At 54.5% G+C, this 13938-nt stretch overlaps 1 protein-coding gene across 3 annotated transcripts in view; it reads left to right on the forward strand.

The window, feature by feature from the left end:
- Positions 1-7198, forward strand: part of LIME1 (Lck interacting transmembrane adaptor 1) — a 28616-nt gene extending 21418 nt beyond the window's left edge. For all 3 annotated transcript variants that reach the window (XM_075011529.1, XM_075011531.1, XM_075011530.1), the window contains one exon: positions 4337-7198. In XM_075011529.1, coding sequence (XP_074867630.1) covers positions 4337-4774 — 438 coding nt within the window. In that variant the 3' untranslated portion in view covers positions 4775-7198. The remainder of the gene's footprint in view (positions 1-4336) is intronic.
- Positions 7199-13938: the final 6740 nt, after the last annotated feature.

Below are 13938 nucleotides of genomic sequence, written 5' to 3' on the forward strand. Positions count from 1 at the left end.
GTGTGGGGTGCAGCTCTGGGCAGTGGGGGGTTGAGGGAGCAGCTCTGGGGGGTGTGGGAGGGCAGGTGAAGGCTCTATTGAGTCACAGTGCTGGATTCCGACCTACTGTGATGGCCGGCACTTGGCCCAGGGGTGCCCCCTGGCAGCCCCCTGTGGAACCACACTCACGTCTACTTAGTGTGGTTTGTTATCTCAGTGAGATGTGTACGGCGCTCAATGGCCATTTGGGGTCTGGTTTACTGAGCATGGTAGGGAAATAAGCTGTCTCCTGCTCCACGGCCGGGCGCGCTGCAGCCTCCCATCTGCCCAGCTGGAGGTCTTTGTCTTTCTCCTCTGGCCTTTTCTCTCTTTGCAGTCTGGGGACATCTGAGCAGCTGCCTCTGCGGTCTACGGTAGCACCACGGGGAGCAGCTTTTCACACAGCTCCCCTGAGAAGCACTGTCTCCCTTCCTCTGTTCTGTGGCCTCCCGACTGAGCCCTCCTAAACAGTGGTCCTCCTAATTTATTTCCATCCATGGGAGGAATAAATTTTGTTTTGTGCACCAAGGCATGTGCCAATGTGCACCACCAGTAGAAACAGAGGCTGCTGCTGGTTGTGGATGCTCTGCTAATTGGCTGGGTGGCCCCTGAATTTTTCCTGGGTGGCCACTTTATCTCGTAGCCAGAACCAGCATCTAAGCAAGGATCCGAGCTAGAATCAGGGAGCGGTAGCCTCCTGGCAAATCTCTCAGTTGCTTGGACAACTCCCTGTCTCGGGATTAAACAGTAAGGTCAGGCCAAGCGGTGGGGCCCGTCATCATCCCCAGTCTGGGTTCCTGTGGGCACTGTCTTTGGGCTGGATCCAAGTTCTGCTAACTCCTGACTTCCAGCTGTCCATGGTGGCCGGGGGAAGGCTGCCTGGCACCCATGTATATTTGCACCCTGAGGTTCCTTAACTAATTAACTGCCCCTCAGCTGCTTGTCCAGTTAGCTGTATGCCGATGCTTCTGGGTTGGCTTGTTGTCCAGAGTGGAGCTGGGCACAGAGGGGGCTGGCTTCTCCAAAGCCAGTTCCCAGGAGAGGAGCAAATCCGTTCACTTGTGGTGTAAAGGGGACAAAGCCACTGGTTGGAAGTTTTGCAGAGGTTGATCTGGGCAAAGGGGCCAAGGCCAGCGCAGGTGTAAGCAACGGTGATGCCTGTGACTTCCATGGAGTGGCAGGTGTGCTGAGCAGAGTGAAAGTTGCCTTGCTGCTTTTATGGTGATGGATCCCTTAGCCGGGCTGCACATCCAGCATCGGAACATAGGATGCTAGCCCTGTCCGATGTCCTCCTGCTCCCTTGTGTTGTCGGAGAACCAGTGCCCTCCGGCTAATGCTCCAGTCCCCCCTAGAGTCTGGACTAGAGCTGCAGCCCAGGCCATGAGCTGCTGGCAGAGGACAGAGGCTGCAGCCTGGCAGGGAGAAGACAGGGAGACTCTTTCCACCACAGAGCATAGAACCAAGGTGTTGTGAGAAGCTATTGAGTTCCGGGCAGTGACCCACGCAGGCACCAGTTTAATTTTGAACTAGAAACTCAGGAATTCTGAAGTCAGGAGGATCTCAAACCTTTTGAGAAAACTGCCAGCTGCAGAAGGAGCCAGTGGGGGTGGCTTCTCCGCAGGAGGGCCTGGATTTCTGGTTGCAGAGTGGAGGACCTCGGACTTGGGTTCAGAGCAGTAGCTAGCTGCTACACCTGTGACTTGAGCTGAGATAAAGAGGCTCAGGAGAAGGAGCAGAGAGGGGACGAGGCTGGCTTGGTTCAGCTCACGCACAGCCAAACCGTGGACCAAAGCAGAGAAAGCCCCTCAGCATGTACCAGCAGAGGGAATTCAGCAGCAGATTGCCAGTCCTCCTGTCTCCATGCTGTGTTATTTTTAAAACCCCCTCCTGTCTCGCCAGCTTTCTGGCTCCAGTGTCCGATGGGATTTCCAGGACTGCTGCTGGTTGGCCCAGGGCAGCATCTCCAGCCAGCTCTGGAAAGGATTGTGCCTTTACAGCATCCAGAAGGCAAAAGAGCCTGAACAGCTTTGAGAAAGCAAAAGGCCAATTGTTGCTGTCCCAATCCTCAGCAGCGGGGCCAGCAGGAGCAGGGGGGAATTTGAGTGTCTTCTGTCTCCCAAGGGAGCCTCTGGGGCCAGTGACGTTTGCCGGCTGAGCCCCAGGACTTGCCAGCTGGGCAGCTGAGTAACAATTTAAAGAGCAGCTTTCTGGGCCGGAGGTGCATGGGGTGACACACGGGGGACATCCACGCTGCAGCTGGGAGCTGTGTGGACAGTCTGGCACTGGCGCGGCTCATGCTGAGCACTGCAACTAGCCTTGTGGGCACTGCAGCATTGATAGGGGCTCAGACTAGTTGCCACCCAAGCCTGAACCCGGGGGGCAGCTTTGAGTGGCTGAGTCTGAGCCTCTGCCAGTGCCACAGCACCCACTCAGCTCTGTTTAGCACACGCCACCTAGCACACAGCTGCCCACCCAGGCCAGCGTGGTGTGCAGGTGAGGTTTGAAAGTGTAGCGCACCAGTTCGTGGAGTCCGTGATGTTGCACTGCACACAAGTCATTATACATGCAGGGATCCGCCCAATGGCAGCAGAGCTCCTCCCTGCTCAGAACTGCTGCCCCAAAGGCCCCATCAGAAAAAAGGGTCTCCAAAGCGGGACTGAAGCGTGGCCAGAAGTTGGCCAGATGTGGGGTGAGCTACTGCACGATGGGAGCGGCACCTGCCTGGAGAGCAGCGTTTCCTGTAAGCTGAGCCCTTGGACGGCCACCCAGGCGAGAGTCAAATGCTGCCCAGCTGATTAGCAGAGCACCCACAGCCAGCAGCGTGCGTCTATTGGTGGTGCACATGCCTTGATGCATGTCACAAAATTTATTCTGCGCACATATGAAAAAAGCTCAGAGGTAATCCTCTGCCAAAGCCTCCCTGCTAGGACCTGCCAGGGCAGGGAGCACATGGAGCCCCCCAACCCTTCGAGCCCCTATCATGATGCTTGCAAAGTACTTGCTGCTGATTGCAGCTCAGCAGAGGATGTTCTAGGACCTGGGCTCACTGTGCCATAATTTGTTCCCTCTGCTGTGATGCCACCCCTCCTCCATCTCAGTCACTCATCTCCTCTCCCTGTGGTACGGTGCTCTCCTGCTATGACCTAGATTGTGGGCTTTGGGGAGCAGGGCTGCCTTTTTAGTATATGTCCACCCATCAGCCAGTGCCCTGGGGCTTTGATCCCCGGGGGAGCTGCCAGCAGAATAGATAATCACAAGAAGGCAGTGAGGACAAGACTCTAAAGAGCTTTGCCCGCTGAGTAAGAGGAAGTTAGTGAAAGGAGCAGGGGGCTGTCAGCTGAGGTTAGACCCTGTAACCTTCACCTGTGGAGCCTATATTACATAGGGGGCTGTGGTGGGGCCTGAGAAGCTCTGGATCCTTTGTCCAGGGGTTTGGATCAGGAGCTAGGTCAGCCCATCACCGTAGTTAAAAACTGCTGGGAGGCTCCTCGTATTTCCCCAGGGGGCTGAATTTCCAGGGTGGTCCAAGGTAGGAGAAGGGTGCTCAGCATTCCCTACACAGATCTGGCGAGGGACCGATGGGGCCACCTTCCCCCATGGGCATAGCCTCGTTCAGGTGTTGGAAGGAGCTGGGTGCCCCTCCTGCTGAGCAGGTCCCAGGCTCTCACTCTCTAGTTAATACACCTCAACAGAACGGGCTGGTGGCTCAGGAAGGGCTTTGGGCCTGGTCTTCCTGCTGGCAGGCTGGGCAGATGTAAAGCCTCTGAAATCCAGGTCTTGGGGCAAAGACAGGCCTGCATAGATAGGCGCAGCTCAGCTGCTCCAGGCTGAACCTGACCTGTTGCGTCTACGTCAGTCGTTCACACCATTTTTTATATTGTGAGGATATAGACATAAGTTGTTTGTTTGTTTTTTTGGCACCGCCTTGAGGGATGAAAAAAGTACCCACAAAAATTACTTGAGTAAAAGCATAGCTGCTGTAGCTGCTTTCACTTGAAGACAATCAACATGTGAACTCTCTGTTTTCCAGAGGGATACTGATGACTTGTACTGAAGTACACCTGCTCCCCACAGCAGCTGTACTTTTACTCAGGTAACTTGTGAGATACATTCCCCATCTCTGTGTGACTCCATTCTCCACCCCTCCCCTGATCTAGATTGACCTGTCCTGGGTACATGCCTGGCTGCCCTTCTTCCTGTGGGTGGGGTGGGTGACTTTACAAAGCTCATGAGCAGAGTGTGTGTCGCAGGCAGGGGTGGGCTTTGTCATCCCACCATTGTACAGCAAATCCCAGTAACCACAGACGTTGTTTTGCAGATAGACGAAACATACTCCACTGTGTGCAAAGCTGGCAAGAAAAAGAACCCTCATGGTGCTGCTCCTTCCCCTTCTGAAGGGACGGCTGCTGAGGAGATGGGCCAAGGAAACCAAGTGTGGTCAGCTGCCCAGGCCCATCAGGGGGATGTCAGGGCAGAATATCAACCCGTGCTGGGCCGGGTCTCACTCGCTGAGCCCTGCCATGAGTCTATCGGTGAGGGAGCCCCCGCTGGGCACAGCAGGAACCCAGCCCCGGAACCAGCCTATGAGGCAGTTGACATCAAGTGGAAAAAGTTCAGGAGAAAGGACAAGTCGACCATGAATTGCCCTGCTGAAAACTTGTATGAAAGCATCAGCGAAATGTGGGAAGGGGAGTCCAGGAACACGGTGACCCTGATGGCTCCCAATGGGTTGGAGATATACATCACAGACTTATAACCCCTTCCTGGAACGGTCTGTGCTCCTCCAGCGAGAGCTCGCGCTCCCAGATCTGAGCCACGGGGCAAGGCACTCCCAGAACCTCTGGTGCCACAGCAGTAAATACTAAAACATCAACCCGCGCTAAACCCTCCTGCCTCCGGTCTCATGCCAGCCTCTCACGCGCAGGAGTTACACACTCCCTGCGGGAAGGGTATCCTCTCGCTCCTTCCGCAGAACTCCTTTCTCCAAAGGCACTGTCTGCGGTAGCTCGCTAGCTTAGATGGACGAAAGGGAACCCCAAAACTACAAGTCAAAGAACTGAGCAATTCTAGAGTGTGTCTGCTCGGGTTTGGCATTCCTGGAGGGCTGAGCCCTTCGTGGGTACAGAAACGGAGCTGAGAGAAGGGGCAGTCGAGTTAATAAGGAGGAACCTCCCAGATGTGTTTTACCCCATGTTTTTACCCTGCATTTCTGTCCCTGTCCCAGCCAGCGGGCTAACAGGGCAGTAACTGAGGGCATGTCTGTGCTGCAGGGCTTTTCAGAGAGAACTCCTTTCGACCTTCTCACCTTGAAATAAGTGGTTTCCGAAAAGAGCGTTCCCCCTGCAGGAGCATTTCGAAATGGGGCGTTCACAGGAGGGAGCCCAATTTTGAAATAAGAGCAGTGATGGGATGCTTCCCTGGACGCCAATTAAGTCATAATTAGCTCAGCTTAGTACACATGGAGTCAGTTTCAAAACTGAAGTGGTGGTGGGGGGTTGGTGAAAGTCAGTTAAATGCCCTGTAATTCCCAAGTATCAAGCTTTGCAGTGTGGACAACCCTCAGCTACCCAGAAACAGGAGTTTTACTGCTTGAGAACACTCACTTCTGAGCCACCGTTCTGTGTTTGTTCCCACTCAGACTGCGAGTGTTTTCCCATCTAGGCCATTGGAGCTCTGAGTATCAGCCTCGGCAGCCCAGGACTGCTCAGTGCCTGAGGTAGTGAAACAAAGCCAAAGCTGGCCCGATTTCTGTATCAGGCTGGTGGTTGCAGGTCCTATGTCTGGAGGGGCAGAAGGAGAGGCCACGCGTAAAGCCAACAGACCCAGGTTGTCAGCACCAGGGCTAGAACCTGTGAGCATAGGGTCTAAAGCCCTGCACTCTACCACATGAGCTAAAGGGCAGCTGGCTCTCAGGTGAGGCTGTAGAGCAGAGACTTCACTCACCCCAGATGAGGTCTCAGTACCTCTGGGTGCGACACAGGGATGTGGAGGCAGTACAGTGGATGGATGGATGGAGCAGGCTTTTGGGAGCTGAATGCACGGCAGGTAGAGACGACTGAGAGCTAGACACGCTTGCTCTCAGTGCAGGGCCTGGGGGCAGCGGAGAAGGATGACATCTCTCCACCATTGCCTTCCTGGCCTTGGCCAGCCCTTAGCAAAAACAATGCCACCAGGAACAGTCCTCTACATCCTGTTGTGCTGTCCAGGGAGTGCCACTTTGGCCCCAGCCCCTTGTGCACCAGCCTTCCCTGGCAGTGGCTGAGAACAGGCTAGGCCCTTTTTGCACCCCCTGAGGTTTTCCAGTGGCTGAGGACTCCCCCTGCACTCAGTCTGGGACTGCTCGGTCTGCAGAGCCCAGGCAGGCCAGACAAGCAGAGGGCTGAGTGTCTGGCCCATGCGCCTGGGTGCTGAGCATGGGAGTTAAATCAGCAGGGCCTCACTCATTGGTTACGTGGAGTAATGAGCTCCCTTAGTGCTTGGAATATGGCAGAATCCAGACGCTGTTTATTAAGACAGGGAATTTCTGCAGAGTTCAGTCAGAACTGTCTGAGCCTAGGAAACTTCCCTCTTCGAGTAACAGGCATATTAACACCAGGAACATATGCTGGCTGATAGTACCCTGAGGACCCCACCACTGGTGTCTGCTGCTTGGTAAAACCCAGGCGTTCTCCTGAAGAAGCGGTTGTGGCTGGGTTTTGGTGTGGGTTTTTTTGTTTGTCTGACACAGTGTAACACCCACATACCAAATCCACTCAACTCTGACTTTAGGGGCAGGCTTCAGGGTTAAAATAAACACAACAGCTGCATTTCGAGTGTGCCGGTGTGTCTGCGTTCCTGACGGTGCTCAGTAGCGAAGGTAACGGACCGGTGGCGCTGCCTGAAAACAGGCTAGATTTGCCCCATGCAATGGCACCTGGAGGAGCCAGGGTGTACGTTGGGTGGGGAACTCTGGCCTCCAGGCCTTTCCTGGATCCTCAGGCTTGTGCAGTGGGCTGGACACCTGGATCCACACAGACCTGCTTCCATTGGCCTACTTGCCCCCACTCTTCCCACTGCACATACTCAGACTTGATGGTTTGAAAAGCGCTGAAGTGCATTGTGGGCTGCTGGAGGTGGAATCCCTATGTCAAGTGTTGTAAATCCTACCCACTTCCGAAGAGCTGAAGCTCATGGGAGTGGAGTCAGCATTTTCCCTGCAAAGGTTTGATGTTGATATAGGTAAAACTCTGCCGTCCTCAGCTGGGGCAACTTGCCTGGTGTTTCATTCTCGCTCTCCGCCAGCAAACAAGTGGGCATGTGTCTGCACAGCTGTTGGAGGGAAATGTTTTAGGGGTTGTGCAAGCTTAAAACGCCATTCACTTGTACGCTTTGTCCTGTACTGCTAAGGAAACACCTGCCTCTCAGCTGCATGAGGGTTATCAAGGTGCCATGGCCCAGATGTTCAGCTCTCTGCCCCTCGTTTGCAGATGCCAACGATTGCTGGGTGCTACTGCATTTGCAGCCATTGTCCCCTTGAATCAGCCTGCACAAATATGCACAGCAAGGCTTAAAATGTATTTGCTACTCTCATTGTGTTCGAAGCAGGGGATCGACAGGGATCGACACACGTGTGGTATTAACATGGCACATCACATATCTCCCCCTCGTATGTTCTGGGGAGTATGCAAATATGGAAAAAATTCAAATGCGGTTCAGTGCATCTCTCTGGCCCAGTGTTACACTGGTGGAGTCAGCTTCCTTCCAGTTGGTTCTGACTGAAGTTCCCATTGAGTTTGACTAAAGCACCTACAACAGCACCTCTGAAAGCATGGTGACCTTCAACAGCCATGCTGGTGCCCTGGAAACTGACAAGGTAGGATCCTCACCAGACTGACATTCAGCTCTGGGCACCAAGCAATCGGTGACCTTTAACCACTGTATTAATACCTTGCCTTGTAAATGACACAGCTGTTCAGCTGAATGTTCTTCCAACCCGCCCTGCTCCAGCAACGAAACTGGTCTCCAGGCAGAGACAGAGCCGGCCTTCTGCTCCACTGCGGAAATCACTTGGCCTCTCACAGTGGCTTTCACCCTCTAGTGAATGGTGCCCACATGTCTTCTACAAAACGGTGGACTAAGCCCTCCAGGCTCCAGAGAGTTAATGGGCCATTCTTCACAGGCTCTTCAGGGCTGAGCCACAGCCCTTAGTGATAGGAGATGTAACAGGGCCAGCAGACCGTAGTAGGGAGGGGAAAGGCAGCTAAGGACCCAGCGCCAGCCAGGGGAAGAAGGGAGAGAGATGCTTAGGCACCCAGGTGGGAGCAGCTGGGAGGGACTGCAATTAATCACTGAGAGCCAGCTCATCTCACAGCTGATCTCACAGGCAGGGTGTTTAAAAAGCTGGGCCAGTGAGGGAAGCGGGGAGAGTGAGAGAGGAGATGGGCCAGGTAGGGAAGCAGCAGAGAGTGAGATGAGGAGATGAGACAAGTCAGAGAAGGAAACCAGGAGTGTTTGCAAAACATGGGGTTAGGGTGCACAGGTGGCAGTACCTCCACAGGGGAACACCTGGGCTCCCCCAGTGAGACTGAAGCCCTGACCATGGCTAGGAGGGAACAGATTGATCAGCTGGTCCAGCCAGAGTCAGGTAGGTGCACCCTAAAGTCCCCAGCCAAAGGGGGAGGGGTGGGACCCTGGCAAGACACCGGGGGACCTTGCAACAAAAATCTCTGCTAGACAACCCCCACCCCGGCTCTGCCTGACACACTCCCCTGCTAGAGGACGTATTGGCGAGAGAGCTGGGAGTCATAACATCAGCGCACTCTGTAGGCTCCAGCTTCAAACTGAAAAACATGTGGCTCCCTCATGGACGAGCTTGGGATGCAGGAGAGGTGGGAGAAACTCCCGGCTCTCCCAGGGATTTCCTGGGACATGTGACCACGGCCACCGCTATGCCTCAGTGCCCAGTTGGTGAAAACAGGGATCTTAATCTGCCTTTGCTCCCATGCAGGGGCTTGGTCTCTCTTTGCGAGGTGCACTGTGAATCTCCCTGGCAAAGCGTCTCTCTTGCTAACTGGCCACATCCACACTAGCGAGATCTTTGGGAAAATCAGGCCCTTTTTCAAAAGAACACACAGCACATCCGCACACAAAAAGTGCTCTTTTGATCTGAATTGAAAGAACGCAGCTCTTCCAGAACCTGTCTCCTGCTCCCGGGTCAGGAAAAGCGCCTGAAGACAAAACCTTTTTTTTTTTTTCAAAAGAAGCTACATGTAGATGCTCAGCAGGCCCTTCTCTCGAAAGAGCAGTCTTCATGGCGCCAGATTTTTTGATCCCTGGCCTGTTCTCTCGAAAGACAGGGGCTGTGTGGACGCTCTCTGTTGAAAGAGTGGATCAATCGTTCGCTCTGCTTTTTTTGTGTGTGGCCGTGCTCTTTTGAAAGACGTTTTTTGGAAGAGCTCGGGAAGCACTTCCTTGAAAAGATCACTGTAGTGTAGACATAGCTGTCGAGCGTGCAGCACCGAGCACAGCCTCCCCAAGGGAGTGATAAAGATGCTGGTGGAACCAAACCACATGATATAATGTTAGCTCTCATGGGCCAAGGCTTCAGCTAATGTGAATGGTACCAGCTGAGCCTCTGGCTCCATGCATTCAACTAGCTTATTTACGGGGCTGAGATATGACTTGGAAGGGCACTGATTTTCATGCCTCGCCAATATCAGCTCTATGCATGATTGGGCGTGGGTTTATTAATCCTCATGAGCAGCTGGTCTGCCAGGCCCAGGTTGGCCAAAGCATTCAGCACTCTCTGAAGGGCCACTAGGTTTTCAACCCTTAAAGTGCTGTTGGCGGGAGCAGGGGAGGTAGCAGATCTTACAGCGTGCTCAGTTTTTGTTGAAATAGCTGCAGTTTTTCTGGGATGTCAACAAAACCGACTACTGTAGGACTCCAGATCTCTGCCTAGCAGCGCTGAACCCTCGTCGTTCTGCACAGCTGTGACATTTGTCACCTGGATCCACCCACAGGGGGAATGCCGTTGGGCTACAGTAGAACTTAGCTGGGCTCAGCAGCGCTTGGCAAGCTGCTAGATTAGACTCACCACTGCCACCAGCAAAGAGGGGCTGTTACAAGGCAACAGGCCCTGAAATGTGGTGTCCCATCTGCGTGAAGCAGTTGGGTGAGAACTGCTTCTCCACAAGCTTGGCGGCTGGGGAGAGGTGAGCGTGTGAATTGGCGGGGGTATTCTTTTTCCCTTGGTTTCCCAGAAAGGGAGGAACGTGCTGAGCCATTGGACGTGCAGCTGAAGAGGTGGGGGTCAAGCCTGAGGAATGTGCAAAAGCCTGTGCTAGCAGGCAGGACCCAGGGTTCACTGCAGGAGTGACGCTCTGGGCTGCAGGCACAGTTGTGGTCCGGCACAGGTCCCTGGATGCACTCTGTGGCTGCAGGTGTCTGAGTCCTGGATTGTCCGGTCACACACTTGGGTCAGCCTACAAAGCCCCTTGCCAGGAAGTGCCAGTGGAGTCACAGTGGATCAGTGCTCAGATGCGCAGGGTCCAGCTGCATAACCATGGCTGGGTTCTTCTCTCTGCATTGTAACTGGCCAGGCGCTAAGGTCTTCCTGAAGCTGCAGGATCTGGCCCTACGGGGTTATTTCACCAGGTGGGTTGTGAAGCACTGGAATGCGTTGCCTAGATAGGTGATGGAATCTCCATCCCTAGAGGTTTTTAAGTCCTGGCTTGACAAAACTGTGGCAGGGATGATTTAATTGGAGTTGATCCTGCTTTGGGCAGGGGGCTGGACTTGATGACCTCCTCAGGTCTCTTCCAGCCCGAGGATTCAAAGAATCAAGGGCATCTCTGCACATTGTATCATTGCTCCCATCAGGACTTTGACTTTAGGGAGGCCCCTGCGTGTGCTGCAAAGGGGTGATGTGACCACTGGCCCACCCACTTCTGCAAAGCCCCTGTTGAGTCATGGCTCTGCTAATGTACGGTGGGGGGCAGGTTCGTTGTTCAGCTCCTCCCAGGGTTGCCTATTAGGGATGTCAAATCCCATTGAATAGCTCAACCCAGGAGTGCCATGGGCAGGGATACTCCAGCCTGGGCAGAGCAGCCCCTGTCCATGGCAAAGGGGCCACTCCAGCCTGTCTGGGCTGGAGCAGCCTCCCAAGCCATCCCATGCCCCCATCCAGCTACCAGAGACAGGGACTGCTCCGGCTGCACTGGAACACCCCTGCCCTCAGCAGCCCCATGGGCTTGAGCAAACCCTTCCCGCAGCAGGCAGGGGACTTTGCCAGCCCCTACTATTAACCATAACCAGGAAGCCCCATTCATTAAGGCTGAGGCTTACAAGTTAACCAGTTGAATATTAACATCCCAATCACCCATGTGACCTTTGACCTCACTCTAGACAGCGATCAGGCTAATTACTGGACAGAGGCTGGAGAGCACCAAAGGAAAGGGACAGCGCCTGTGCACACCCGGCTTGCAGGTGGAATGCTGCAATGGCCGGGCCCCTCACTTGCCACAGGGACCCTGCTCTCTTCTGCTGGGGAAGAAATCAGGGAGCAGAGGAGGGTCTGAGCTCTGTCACCAGCTTTGGCCGCCGAGGTTGGAAAGGAGCATTGCCGGCTGAGTGTCCTGAACAACAGGTTCCGCCGTGTGGGACAAGCTGGAGGGTTTTACTCAACATTGGCCTCGGGACTTTTTCCGATGTGCATTTTCCACCGGGTCTCGGTGTGGGGCCAGGGCGCATGTGCCTTCAGCCCAAACCTCTGCATCGGGATAGGCAGACGTGTAGGCAGGAGATGAGTCGGGCTGCACTCTGCTATCAGCATCCGGTATCCAGCACAGAAACCGCAGCCGGCCAGGCCATAGGATGAGGCGGGGCAGCTCCCAGATGTCCTATGGCTGGGAGGTGGGAGGATGACCTGGGGCAGTGGAGACAGCGGAGTGTCGCCTCACCCTTCCTGCCCACTGAGTCCCATGTCTTTGCAGCAGCAGCAGGGCTCAGCGGGCCGGCCGGGTGTGGAGCAAGCTGACACTTGTGCCAGCCATGTGGTGAGTGGAGGGGGCCAAGGGGAGGCAATCCCCCTGCTGCTGCCGCTGCTGCATGTAATCCTTGGCCCGCTTGGTCTGGGAGAAGGTAAGGGAACCGGATGCGGGAGGGACAGGACTTGTGGCGCAGGGGGGTTGCCCTGGATCCTATGGCTGGAGCACTGGGGAAGGGGGCTGTCCCAGGCCCCGATCTGCCCTCCCTGGGACAGCCCTGAAAGAAGCCTTCTGGTCTATCCTGCCCTCCTGCCCTGGATGCTCACCCATTATGTCCACAATAGGCTCCTTGCGTTCTTCCCTCTGATTTTTTCCAGCTATGTGCAGAACATTTTTATGTGCACCACCAGGAGAAAGACCCAGGGAGACCTTGTGGGCACCCTGCTAATGAGCCCTCGACTCTCTCCTGGGCAGCTGCTTGTGTGCACAACTGAGCGGGAACACAGGGTCCTTCTGACAGCCTTTTCCCACCTGGTCTCAACCAGACTCCAGCCCAACCGGGCACAAGAACCTAATCTCGGTTTCAGCTTGAGGGTGTCCCAGTTGAAAAGCATTAGCAAGCCCAGTGTCAGAAAGCCAGCGGTGTGCCACCCAGCTGCACAAGCCCTTGCAATAAACAAAAGAGCTTGCTGGGGATTCCTGACCACAACACACCGGCAATGAGGAGAGGCTGAGGGGTTTGGGCTTATTTAGTTTGCAGAAGAGAAGACTGAGGGGTGATTTAATAGCCGCCTTCAACTTCCTGAAGAGGAGCTCTAAAGAGGATGGAGAGAGGCTGTTCTCAGTGGTGACAGATGGCAGAACAAGGAGCAATGGTCTGAAGTTACAGAAGCAGAGGAGTACGTTGGATATTAGGAAAAACTATTTCACCAGGCGGATGGTGAAGCACTGGAATGTGTTGCCTAGAGAGGTGGTGGAATCTCCATCCCTAGAGGTTTTTAAGTGCTGGCTTGACAAGATCCTGGCTGGGATGATTTAGTTGAGGTTGCTCCTGCTTTGGGCAGGGGGCTGGACTCGATGACCCCCTGAGGTCCCTTCCAGCCCTGGGATTCTCTGATTCTAATGCATGAGCCAGATGGCTGGAAGACCCAACAACACTCCCATACTAAAGTGCTGGTCTCATGCCAGTGCTCTGGTTCTGAGCAGCGGTTGGCCGCTTTCAAAGAGAGTTGCACCCACATATGCCAAAGCCAACTGGGGGGCCTTTTGTTTGCCGTAAACAGGGTCACTACTAAAGGTCTCCCAAATCCATTGGGAGCAGCATGGTCTGAGTGGCCTTTGGAGAAAAGGTACAGTTTCACATGATGCCTGAGCGCATGAATTTATTGTGACTCTTGTGGTATTTGGTGTCTGCCATCAAGCCCCAGCTCCTGGAGTCCAGGGATTAAGGGAAAAACTCAGCTCTCACTGGAAAAAGAGGAAGTTTAAATCGGAAACCCGATGAAAAGAGCCCCAGGTACGTGACTGGACTTAAAAATCAGAGATTTTCTTTTTCATCTCATGATTTTGGGGGCTCTGGCTTGTCTGGGGTAACACTGAGTTGGAATGGAAACAGTGCCTGATGGTGCTGGGGTTGGGCTGCCCAGCTCAAACCCATCTCGTCCTGCAGTGACCTGTCCCTCTCAGTCATGATCCTCGTGGAACTTGCCCTGGTCTGGGCAGGGCTGTGAAGAGGCCACCATGCTGCAGAACTGGGCATGTGGTCCCTGAGATACCAAGAACGTGGCATCCTCGCTGCAGGGTTGGCCTTGTGCGGCTGGGAGCCGGCCTTCTGGCTGGCTATCTACCTGCCCAGCTGCAACCCTCCAGCTTTCCCCACAAGGGGGAATTGAATGGAGCACAGCACATGTGCCTGGAGATGATCAGCAGGGAGCTATGAGCTGCAGCTGGTCCC

This window comes from Carettochelys insculpta, chromosome 17, assembly GCF_033958435.1.
Source record: "Carettochelys insculpta isolate YL-2023 chromosome 17, ASM3395843v1, whole genome shotgun sequence".
In the NCBI taxonomy this organism is placed as follows: domain Eukaryota; kingdom Metazoa; phylum Chordata; order Testudines; family Carettochelyidae; genus Carettochelys; species Carettochelys insculpta.